The sequence below is a fragment of the Myotis lucifugus genome, unplaced genomic scaffold (assembly GCF_000147115.1).
Source record: "Myotis lucifugus unplaced genomic scaffold, Myoluc2.0 scaffold_812, whole genome shotgun sequence".
Lineage (NCBI taxonomy): Eukaryota > Metazoa > Chordata > Mammalia > Chiroptera > Vespertilionidae > Myotis > Myotis lucifugus.
The window spans coordinates 69,142-81,933 of NW_005871860.1; the positions used below are offsets into that span (position 1 = coordinate 69,142).

At 54.3% G+C, this 12,792-nt stretch overlaps 1 protein-coding gene across 1 annotated transcript in view; it reads right to left on the bottom strand.

Annotated features, from left to right (window-relative positions):
• Positions 1-12,792, bottom strand: part of SHANK3 (SH3 and multiple ankyrin repeat domains 3) — a 45,291-nt gene that overhangs the window by 31,900 nt on the left and 599 nt on the right. The window contains 10 exon segments of the mRNA XM_023747216.1: positions 8-89; positions 1,987-2,257; positions 7,798-7,864; positions 8,704-8,781; positions 9,111-9,227; positions 9,386-9,553; positions 9,648-9,799; positions 9,874-9,982; positions 11,649-11,720; positions 12,568-12,774. Coding sequence (XP_023602984.1) covers positions 8-89; positions 1,987-2,257; positions 7,798-7,864; positions 8,704-8,781; positions 9,111-9,227; positions 9,386-9,553; positions 9,648-9,799; positions 9,874-9,982; positions 11,649-11,720; positions 12,568-12,774 — 1,323 coding nt within the window.

A 12,792-nucleotide genomic window follows, 5' to 3' on the forward strand; every position in this document is an offset into this window, starting at 1 on the left:
TCCACACAGCTCCAAGCAGGAACGACCCTCTGCAAAACGGAAACACCCAGAAGTTTGTTCTTTCAGCCCAGGGGTGGGGAACCTTCTTTCTGCCAAGAACCATTTGGATATTTATAACATCATTCACGGGCCATACAAAATTATCAACTTAAAAATGAGCCTGCTGTATTTGGTCAAACATTTCATTAACTCACCCCCAATGCCTTGGCAGGGCCAGACCCAATGATTTCACGGGCCTTATACCGCCCATGGGCTGGACATTCCCCACCCCCGTTTTAGCCACTGGACTGTCCCACCCTTAAAAAAAATCCACAGGACATGCAAAAGCTTCAGGGAGAACTGAGATGATTTGGGGCAGGACAGGCAGCCTTGGAGTCTGGGCAAGGACTCAGAGAGAGAAGGCATCACAAATCAAGGCTACGCGAGCAAGGAGAATGACAGGTGATAGAGTGGGTTTTATACGCTCCTGATGCACCCCAAGCCCTCTGCAGAGCACCGGCTTAGAAGTTTGGGGACCCTCATCCATAAAACGGCACTGACAGAGAACAGCCTTGGGCAGGGTCAAGGTTAAGCTAGACCAGTGGTTCTCAACCTTCTGGCCCTTTAAATACAGTCCCTCATGTTGTGACCCAACCATAAAATTATTTTCGTTGCTACTTCATAACTGTAATGTTGCTACTGTTAAGAATCGTCATGTAAATATCTGATATGCAGGATGGTCCTGTGAAAGGGTCGTTCGACCGCCAAAGGGGTCGCGACCCCAGGTTGAGAACCGCTGAGCTAGATGATGCAGCCCAGCTGTCATTGTGAAAACAGAGCTGTTTGTGTGACACACTCAGCAGTGTCTCCCCAGCACCTCCCCTACGACCCGCTCTGGGGAAACTGGGAAGCTAGAACAATGGCTCCTGCCCTGGCCAGTGTGGCTGGCTCAGTTGTTTGGAGCATCATCCCGTACACCAGAAGGTTGCAGGTTCGATTACAGTCAGGGCACATACCTAGGTTGCGAGTTCCATCTTGGGTTAGGTGCGTACGGGAGGCAACCAATCAATGTTTCTCTCTCACATCGATGTTTTTCTCTATCTTCCTTTTTCTATAAAATCAATAAAATATGTCCTCCGATGAGGATTTTTAAAAAAAGGAACGATGGCTCCTGCCCTGGAGGTGCAGGAAGGAGAGATGCCTTAACCAGCGGCGGCTGGCCGGCACTGTGGGCCAGGGGCTTCTCATAGGGACCCCTCACCTGCCCAGATTCAGAAGGCTTCCAGAAGGAAATGACTTAGGTAGGATTAGTCCTACCTTACCGATGAGAACCCGGGCACGGAGGGGTTGGCTGACCTGTCCAAGCCTATGGTCAGCAGGTGCAAGGACTGCATGGACCCCGGCCATCTGTCTGCAGAGCCAGTGCCCCACTCACTCCCCACTGCACAGCCAGCAACGGCCAGCGGGGCTCTAGCCAGGTGTCTGTCCTGTGTCCTGGGGATGCCGAGTGCCTCATATGCCCCTGTCCTCAGGGTCCCACGGCTCACAGTAAAGGGTGGAGAGAAGAACCAGTGTCTTGGCTGGAGAGGTGGTAGGAAGATGAAGATTCCCCTTGGAGACAGGGCTAAGGACCACCTGCAGGTTTCAAGCTCTCCTGGAGCGGAAGCCATAACCCCTACCCCTCACCACCTAGCCCTCCTTCCTGGTATGGCCACAGGTCTGATCAGACCTCTCCCCCCTATATGCTCCCTCAGCTGCCCACTGTCCTCAGAGGAAGTCCAGCTCCCACCAGAGATGAACATGGGGGAGCTGCCCCGGCCCACAGGGCCTCACCTTCTCCCTTCCTCATCCAGGGAGATCCATGGGGGGAGTCCCCACCCCAAGCCTCAGCCCACCAGGTGCTAGACACCGTCGACCTCTCCCTGCCCGCCCCCATGCTGGCTCCTCCCAGCTTGGGTCCTGGCACCCACCAACCCAGACCCTGCCAGGGCCTCCCGACCCTCCTACCTGATGTTGCTCTGGCTGCCCCTGCCTGCTTCAGTGCCACCGACGTCGTTCTCTTTGTCACCATCACGGTCCCGGTCTTTCTCCTGCAGCCGCTGGAGCAGCAGCTGGTGGGGGAGGCTGCGCAGCGTGGGTCCCGGGGAGGCTGCCGGCTGCACCTCGCCCTTCAGGTTGATGTCACTGGCTGAGCGCTGCAGGGGCCGTGGGGAGGCCAAGCCACTGGGGCCAGCCAGCCGCCGCCGCTTGGCATAGCTGGGGGTTTCCCTAAACGGTACTGGGGGCGGGGGGCACATAGGTGAGGCTCTGGCAGCCAGATGGGGTGGCCAACTTGTCCTGGTTTGCCCAGGCTTTCAGATTTTAGAACTAAAGTCCTGTGTCCCAGGAACTGCCTCCGTCCCAGGCAAACCAGGAGAGTCGGCCACCCCGAAGCTACCACTGGGTCACGTTCCAAACTGCCTGCAATTGGAGCTTCGGGGGCAGAGCCTGGTCTTCCTGTCGCCAGGCGAGGTCTTAGAACTGCTCGTTTCAGGGGAGACAGGCCAGGCCACATATTTGGTGACAGCTCTCACCAGGTGCTGCTGTACGGGCCATGGAGCTACTCCACCCAGGAGACTGTGAGGGAGCATCTAGACCAGGGGCTGGCAAACTTCTGTCAAGAACCAGTTGCCGTTTCAAGCTTCGTAAGCCACACAGCCTCTGTTGCAGGACCCAACACTGCCGCCGCCGCAGCACAAAAATAGCCACAAACATATAGAAGCAAATGGGCTGTGGCTGAGTTCCAATAAAACTTTATTTAAAAAGCAGATGAGGATTCGGAAAACATGGTCCAACTATATGCTATTTACAAAAGAATTACCTCAGATCCAAAGACACAAGCAGGTTTAAAGTAAAAAGATAAAAGAAGATATTTCATGTAAATAGAAACCAAAAGAGAGCTTAGTAGCTATATTCATATCAGACAAAATAGACTTAAAGATAAAAAGTGTTACAAGAGACAGAGGACATTATGTTGATAAAAGTGTCAATTCATAAATAGATTAACAATTATTAACATATATTCATCAAACAGAGTATCAAACAAAAATAGGAAATAAACATTGACACATTTAGAGAAATAGATAGTTCTATAATAATACTTAAGACTTTAACACCTCACTTTCAATAATGGATAGAACATCTAGAGAGAAGATCAATAAGGACATAAAAGACTTGAACCAACAGACCTAACACGATATATACATATACGGAGAAAAACAGGGGGGAGGGCAGGGGACACTCCACAAAACAGCAGAACACACATTCTTCTCAAATGCACGTGGAACATTCCTTAGGACAGACCAAAGCAAGTCTCAATCAATTTTATAACACTGAAATCATACACAGTGTCTTCTCCAATCACAATAAAACTAGAAATCAGGGGGAAAAAGGAAATTTCACAAATATGTGAAAATGAAACAACACAATCTTAAACATCCAATGTGTCAAAATAGAAATCAGAAGGAAAATTAGTATATACTTTGTGAAAACGAAAACAAAAATACAACATACCAAAACTTATGAGATTCCGCAAAAGCTATACTATGAGGAAAATTTATAGCTGAAAACACCTATGTTTAAAAAGGATAGAAGTCTCAAAAATCAATATCTTAATTACGTATCTTAAGGAACTAGAAAAAAAGACGCAAACCAAACCCAAAGCTAGCAGAAGGAAAGAAATAATAAAGGTTGGACAGAGATCAATGAAATAAAGACTAGAGATACAGAGAGAATCAATGAAACCAAAGCTATTTCTTTGAAAATATCAACAAAATTGAACAAACCTTAGCTAGACTGACTAAGAAAAAAAGAAAAGATGGACACATGTAACTAAAATCAGAAATGAAATATGAGGCGTTATACCAATCTTAGAGAATTCAAAAGGAATGTGAGAGAATACTATGGACAATTATATGCCAACAAATTAGATAAGCTAGACGAGATGGACAAATCTCCAAAACTGACTCCAGAAGAAAGAGAAAATCTAAACAGGCCTATAACAAGCCAAGAGATTGAATCAGTAATCACAAATCTCCCAACAAAGAAAAGTCCAGCATCAGATAGCATTATTGATTGCTTCTACCAAACATTTAAAGAATTAACACCAATTCTTCTCAAACTCTTCCTAAAAATGGAAGAGGAAGGAACACTTCCTAACTCATTCTATGAGTAATTAAAAACTGGGCAAAGGACTTGAACAAACACTTCTCCAAAGAAGAGTACAAGTGGCCAATAAGCCCATGAAAAGATGCTCAGCACCAACAGGCATCAGGGAAATGCAACTGGAAAACCACGATGAGATGTCACTTCGCTCAGACTAGAATAGCCATATTTAAAAAAAAAATGACAAGAACACGTTTTGGTGAGGACCTGAAGAATTTAGAACCCTCACACATTCCTGGTGGAATTATAAAATGGTGGAAAACAATTTGACTGTTCCTCAAACAGTTAAATGCAGAATTAACATATGATCCAGCAATTTCACTCCTAAGTATATACCCCAAAACAACTGAAAACAGGTACTCAAGCAAATACTTTTCACACATGTTCATAGCAACGCTATTTACAATAGCCAAAAGGTAGAAACAACCCAAGTGTCCACCTAAGGACGAATGGATAAACAAGATGTCATATATACAAATAAAAAATATTATTCAGCCATAAAAAGGAATGAAACAGTGATGCATTCTACAATCTGCATAAAGCTTGAAAATGTGTTGAGCAAAAAGAAGCCAGACAAGAGTTACATAGTCTGATTCTATTTATATGAAATATCCAGAATGGTAAATCCATACAGGCAGAAAATATATTAGTGAATGACATGGGTTGAAAGAGGGGAATGTGGAATAATTGCTTAGTTATATAGGGTTTTCTTTGGGGTGATAAAAATGTTTTGGAATTCAATAGAATTGGTTGTACAACATTGTGAATGTACTAAATACCATTGAATTATTTCATTTAAAATAGTTAATTTTATGTTATGTGAATTTAATTTTAAATGAAATTTAAATCCTCAATTTTAAAGCCTGAATTTAAAAACAAAAAATGCTGACTGGAGCTGGATTTGGCCTGCAAGGCATCGTTTGCCAAGCCCTATTCTAGACTCCTGTGACAGAAGTGTGGGCCACGGACCAGCAGGCTCACCTTGAGCTGGAGCTCCTTAGAAATTCGGAATCTCAGGCTCCATCCAGGTCCATGAGTCAGATGTGATCAGGTGAGAAGATGTGACATGAGAGTGGGTGGGGGCCTCCCTCATGCACCTTCAGGGCACTTCCAGACACATGTCCGTGCGGACACGGGCTTGAGTGTGTGCGTGGGTTGTTGGGGGACGTGGGTCTGAAGGTGGCTGCTCCTAGGCCAGGGTCCTGTTTCAGGCCTGGCAGTCTAGAGGGGCAGGTGGAGCTGCCAGGAGGCCCCAAGTGTCCTGTCCCCTGAGGGTGACAGGTCCCAGCCTGGCAGACCCCTGCAGGTGGGCTCCTTCCGAGGAAGAGGAAGGGGTAGATGGGCAGAGCTGGGATGGACATGGCAACTTGCATCTGTCACTGAGGGAGTGTCCTTGGAGTGAATGTGTGCAGAGGGAGTGGGGAGGACAGACTCCTGGATGGTGCAGGTCTGAAGACAGGCTCTGCCGTTAACCGGCTGTGACTCAGTTTCCCCCTCGGGAATCGTGAACTAATAATCACTCGTGGAGGGTGGGTTGCTGAGAAGGTAAGTTAGATAACAACAGGGTTTATAATAAATACTCATGACTACATTTGCCTGTGGCTCAGGGACATCAGGCTGTATCATCTAAGTGTGCGTGTGACAAGTGAGCAGAAACAGGTGAGCGGCCACAGAGCCAATCACCACCGGCCTAAGTGACTTGGATGCTGGCCCCATACCTGGACCCACCTACGGCACTTCTAACCCCAACCAGAGAGCGCACCCTGGGCCGGCCAGGCAGTCAGCTGCCATGATGGTGCTCCAGGAGCCCGAGCATCTCTGTCCACGCCACAAACATGAGAGGCAGCTGGGGCCCTCCTGCTGCTCAGCTTGGCTCAGGCAAGCCTGCTCCCCTCAGTCAGCTGGACTGAGGCCACGGACAGAGTCCAGACCCACAGAACCGAATCCCACATGATGTCAGAGGTGAGAGGTGGGTGCAAATAATCGTAAAAGACCATTTTTGCTTAAGAGAAATGGAGGCACAGAGGCCCTAAGCAGCTTTCCCACAGTTAGAGGACCACAAGCAGAAGAGAGACCCACACGTCCTCGGACCCAGATCCTCCCAGGCTGATAACCACTGCAAGCTCGAGCCCAGCCAGACCGAGACGTCTCCTGCCCAACACACCTCCAACCTCAGCACAGCTGTCAGCCAGAGCCCAACCCGACACCACTTCACTCAGCAGACGGACGCTGCTGCCCTGGACCCGCCCACACCCAGGACCTACCACCCATTTCTACGGTCCCGGCCCTGCTCGGGCATCAGGGGCCCACAAGCGAGCCTTACGGCTGAGAGGTCTACTCAGGGGAGACCCTATAGAGCAGTGATGGCAAACCTGGGACACGCGTGTCAGAGGGGACACGCAAACTCATTTTTTTGGTTGATTTTTCTTTGTTAAATGGCATTTAAATATATAAAATAAATATCAAAAATATAAGTCTTTGTTTTACTATGGTTGCAAATATCAAAAATTTTCTATATGTGACACGGCCCCAGAGTTAAGTTAGGGTTTTTCAAAATGCTGACACGCCGAGCTCAAAAGGTTCGCCATCACTGCTCTAGAGAAAGGTCCTTAAAGGTGAACTTGGCCTTAATCTCAACCCCAGTCCAAAATTCAACCCCAGACCTGACAGTAGTAACCTTACATTACAACTGAGAAGGGCCCCAGCCCTAAGACCCGCCCTGGCTCTCTGCTATTCATTGTTACTCAGGGCAGAAAGGGGAGCCTGGGAGTCTGTGTTCCAGAGAGAGCCACGGGCAGAAAAGCCGGGCCAACCAGGACACAGGGGAGCCAAAAAGGGAGCCAGATGTGGCCAGGTACCTGGAGGGGTGGCCTCTGGCCAGAAAATACTCTTCCTTGAAGAGGAGGCCCACCCATTCCTGCAGCTCCAGGCTCCCCACCCCAGAGAAGGATAGGAGGGTTCCTAGGACAGATCTCAGAGCAGCCCACAGCCCCAGGGACTGGGGGGAGGGGACCTCCCTGAGGCTACATGTGAGGCTGTGCCCTGCGCTCCTGCCTGCCCTGGAGACTAGATGGCATGTCTGGTTTTTTTCTGGGACCACAAGTCACTCACACATCTGGCCCTGAGGACAGCACCTCATCCCTGTGTGCTTGCATCACACTGATGTGACCCTGTACGGGAGGGTGACCCTGTCATTGAAGCTCATTCTTGCTGTGGGCAGGGGCTCACAGCCACTGTCCCATACCCCCGGCTAGCCCTACACTTGACCTAATGGGAAATCGAGCCTTGACCCTAATTTCAAGCCCCTCTCAACCTCAGAGGATCCCTAAACCCAGCACTGGCCCCAACCAACAGCCCCAACAAAACCATGCCCTTGACCTTGACATTGACCTTGACCCTGACCCTTTGTCCACTCTGCACAGGCCCTTCCCTTCCCTCAGCCCATTCCCCAGCCCTGCAGGGGCCACAGATGGACTCACGGGACAGAGCACAGCTGGCAGCCAGGGCTGGAAGAAGCAGCTCAGGGCATGAGGGCTCCCTTGTCACGTTCCCACTGACCCCAGACAACCCCCACAAACCCACCTTCAACTTGGACCTGGGGTGGGCAGAACTCACCGACATCCGAGTCTTTGTGGGTCTTGATGACCTCCGCCAGTTCAAAGTTCCCCGCGATGATGGCCACCTGGGGTGGGAGGACGGGGGAGGCTCAGCCACACCACACTCCCCATCCTGGGCCCCGGTGGCTCCTGGGGCTCCTGTCTTTGGGGGTTGGTGGCCCCAGGTTCGGATCCTGTCCTCACCTAACTCTCCCACCAGTCTGCCCAGGACTGAGGGATGTCCTGGGACACAGAGCTGAAACCAGAAGAGCCCTGAGCACACAGGGGCATGCTGGTCACTCCACCTATTCTCTCAATGGTCCCTCCACACACCACCTTTCCTCTCTGAGCCATGGCTCCCCACTGCCTCCTCCTGTCACCCTCCCTCTGCCCTTCCCTCGCCCCTGCATCTGGTCCTCCCACAGGCCCTCCACGGCCATCTCGGCACCTGCTGGATAGCACGGAGGCCTGACCTGCTCTCCCTACATCTCCTCGGTAGGCCCCAGCTCTCTCCGTGGTCCCCAACTCCTCCCACACATTTCAGGCGACATGGACACCCCTCCATCTAGTCATCTGGTGCCGAGAACCAAACCCGGCCAGAGAAAGGACTCAGAAACATACCTAAGTTAGTCAGGAGCTGGGACCACCCTTCTGACCCGTCACCTCTGCACCCTCCAGTCTCTGGAAGGTCAGACCCACCCCTGTTCTCCCCTGGCCCCAGAGCCCTCTGACCCGCCTGTCCCAGAAAGTGAGAGTTCACCAACCACGGTGACCACCCCCATCAGTCAGTCCCCCACTGCTGGCCACCCGGTCCCCCACCCCACCCGGGGGAGATTGCCTCGGGGAAGAACCAAGATCCAGAGAGGTCTAGCCACAAAGAGACAGACACCCGGGAGCGGCTTCTCACTCCTGCGCATTCTGGTACCTGGAAGGCCGTCTGGCTGTTGTAATTGCGGACATCCTTGTTGGCGCCGCGGAAAAGCAGGACACGGGCACAGCTCTCCTGTTGGCAGTGTGGGAGTGAGGGTCATGGGGTGACAGCACACACCCACACATTCAGAGCATACATGCATGGCATGAGAGGAGCAGGGCAGGAGTACACACCAGGTCCCATCTGGCCCAGGAGGCCCAGATGCATACAATGCACACCTGCGATTCAGAACACACGTGTGTTCAGGAAACAGACATGCACACGTAGGCCTGCAGGGCCACAGCTCACTGCAGACGCAGAACAAGCAAGCATGGAGGGACACCGGATCAGACGTGTACACACATGTAGTCACTGCACGGGATCACCCGTACCCACACACACGTGTACACCTACAGTCACACCTGGTTGTAGAGGGCACAGATGTGCAGGGCCGTGTTCCCCGAGGCATTCTGGGCCCCCATGTCAGCTCCGTAGAACAGCAGGTGCTCCAGGTGCTGCACGTGCCCAAAGCGGCAGGCCTAGGGGAAGAGGGGGGTGCTGCTGGGCCTCTGACAGAGCCCGGGACCGCCATGCTTGCAGGGGGGCTGGAATCCCAACTCCTGCAGAGAGAGCCGAAAATGCCCCTACGCCCGACAGAGCCCAGGACCTCACCCCCCTGACAGGGCTCCCTGCCCACCTGGTGGATCTCCTGCCAGCCATTCTCATCAGTGGTCCCCAGCTGAGCATGGTCGTGGAGGAGCAGCTCACAGCAGAGGGCGTCCCCGCCCCCCAGGGCGCTGTGGTACAAGGGCGTCAGGCCACGGCTGTCCTTGTAGTCAGGTGAAGCGCCCAGGTCCAGCAGGGTCTGAGGACGAGGAGCCTCAGTGTCCACGCTGGACCCATCTTCCTCCCCATCTTGGTCCACATGCCCCTCCAGACCCAGCCCCGCCGGTACTAACCGTCAAAGCCGCCGCGTTCCGCTGGCGCGTGGCACAGTGCACAGCAGTGAGCCCGTCGCGTGTGCGGAAGTCCAGGTGGGCACCACCGTTCCTCAGCACCTTCAGCAGGTCCGCGGCGTTGTCCAGCTGGGCCGCCAGACTCAGGGGACACTCTAGGTTCAAGGGACAGAGGAAGGTTATGTTCCAGCCACTCCAGAGCCATGCCCCTTCCCCCACTGCTTCTCACCTCCTGAGTCAGGGTCGTGGAAATTGGGGTCTAGCCCCTTGTCCAGCAGGCGGGCCACCTTGTCTGTGCTGTGCAGCTGGACGTAGTCCATGAACTTCTTCAGGTTCGCCTGGAACACCCGGCCATCCTGGTCAGCCCCATCACAACCACCATCATCGGGCCGTCACCCACCTTCCAACAGCCAGATTCAGGCCTCCTGGGGAGCATCCACGCTGCCCCGGCTCCTCGCCTGATACTAGCGCCTCAAGGCCACCCAGGCAAGGACCAGCCCACCCACCCCCCGTCCCCATCAGGGCTCTGTTAGGGGGCCTAAGGTGGCCTGTTTCTTCCCTGGCCCATATTCCACATGTGCTCGCCCCCTGGCAGACCTCCCAGGGTCTTCTCCACCCGCAGGTGGCCCCGCTTGTGCCAGGACCTTGCCCAGCAAAGTCCCCGAGTCCCTGCTGCTACAGAAGCTTCGTGCACAGGCAGGTGCCCGGTTGGAAACACGCAAGCACACCAGAAACGGGAGAGGGCAGCACGGGGACCACTCCACAGGAGGGGCCTCCTCAGGCTGCTCAGAACGACTGAGGGAGAGGCCTCAGCCGGATCCAGGGTGGGTGGTGTCAGGGTGGGGCAGCTGGAGCCCAGGCAGGAGGAGACACAGGGCCGTGGTATGAGGTTGAAACTCATCCCAAAAACAAGGAGGGCTCACTGAAGAGCAAGAGTCGCCAGTGTCACCCGGCCAGCGGTGCTCAGTGGTTAGCATCGACCTATGAACCAGGTCACAGTTCCATTCCTGTCAGGGCACAGGCCCAGGTTGCAGGCTCAATTCCCAGTGTGGGGCATGCAGGAGGCAGCCGATCAATGGTTCTCTCTCATCATTGATGCTTCTATCTATCTTTCCCTCTCCCTTCCTCTCTGAAATCAATAAAAATATATTTTAAAAAAAAAAGGAGTCACCAGTATCCTGTGGGACTTTGGAGGAGAAGTAACCATGGGAGGAACCGGGGTAACAGGGTCACAAAGGGGCCCCAATAGTCTCTGCAGCCAGAGTCACGTCGCTGACCACCACGTGCTCTGGGCAGCAGAGAAGTCTGGCATGGAGACGCCAAGGTCATGGAGGGGTCACTGGGACACAGAGGGGTCACTGGAGCTCGTCTAGGCTCCAGAGAAGTGTCCAGCAAGCAAACATCCCCTGGCTCATGGGAACCTGAGGTGGGAGCTCAGGGGTCCACCTGTGGGGAGGGCCCATAGCACTACCCTGCCCCTCCCGCATTCAGAGGAAGCAGCAAGGTGCCCCCTAGCAATGGCATCCGGTAGTGACCCACAGGGGTGTCCCGGCCCGGCCCCCGAGTCAGACAGATGTGGGTTCAGCCCAGCTTCACTGGCCGCACAGTGAGCAAGGCACTTAACTGCTCAGGACTCAGTACCTTCCGGTGCCACACAGGGTGACAGCCCCCGCCCGGAGGGAACTAACGAGATGCCTGATTCCAAGTGCGCAGCCCTGGTGACCACGGAGTGATCCCCTCTCCCCCAGAGACCATGGCGGTGCTTGTTCACTTCTCTCCCCTCCCCCACCCCAGGTTCTCACCAAGGCATGTGCCCCATCGCACTGCATCCTCCTGAGCCAGGGTGGGCCAGAGGTTCTGATCCTACCAGAACCCAGCACCGACCACCTACCCCAGACCTGTGAGGCCTGGAGTCTGCCCAGCCCTCCAGCCCCCACCCCTGCTCTGGGCCCCTGACCACGGGACAAAACAGGCTGAGCCGAAGCCGCATGGCTGCCTCCTTACCTTCGTGTGAAGCTTGGCAAACTGCTTATCATCGATGAGGTTCTGGGCATACACTCGCCTCTTGTAGCGAAACTGCTCGGGGGGAAAAACAAGGCAGGGAAAGGCATCCTCCTGGGCCGAGTGAGCGCTCGCACAAAACCACGTCCTGCTTACCTCTGCGGCTCAGGCCTCAGGCGGATCACCCCCCTCAGCACAGAACCCCTCTCGCCAGCCACACAGATCCACCCCCACCACCATGGGCACAGAGCCCACCAGCTCAGAGGGACACACGCCTCGCCTAGCTGTCCGCGGCCTGCAGTGGGCTTTCTGTCTCATTCCTGCCCCCAGGATTCCCTGGAAAACCCCGCTCCTCTTCCAAGACCTGGATTCAGGCTTCCCTTCCCTGACACCCGCTCTCTGAGCAGAACTGACCCTGGGCCACCCCCGAGGCCAAGCCAAGTCGGAGCTCAGCTACCATAACGCTTATTTCATTGTTCACTGCACTTGGCATCCCTCCGCCCAAACCACGTGTCTGTACCCCTGCCTGACAGGGCACTGCTGGCCTTTACAGCACGAATGGGCGAGCAAATGAGGACGGCTTAGGTCTGCCTTCACAGACTCCCGGGAGGGGGCTGACGACACACAGACAACGCGCTGGCTTACTCCACACGCGCTCTGGGCGCACCCCTGCTCGCACCCCAACCCCTGGAAGCACGCTCTGGGCTCCCACCGCACACGCTGCTGACTGCAGGCCCGCACACTACTCCCTGCACACACACACCACACACCACACGGCTCGCTGCACGCACCGCACACACAATTCACATCGCTCCCTGCACACAAAGCCCCCGCTCCCACACGAACTGCTCACGCCTCGGAGCTCAGTGGTCGCACCACGCGCGCCCTCCTCCCGCCCAGGCCGCGCCGGGCCGCCGCTCACCTCCAGGTAGGGCAGGGGCGTGTCCAGGTTCGGCGGGTACTCCTGCAGGAGCCGCTCCTCGTCCAGGAACTTGCCCGCGCGGCCCCGGGAGGGCGGCTGGAAGAGCCCGTAGTTGAGCGCGTCCTGGAGGCTGTGGTTGAGCGCGCAAAGCCCGCGCTGCTTGGCGGTCCACAACGGGTGCGGCCGGGATCCAGGGCGCAGGCACTTCTGCGGGCGGAGCGGGGC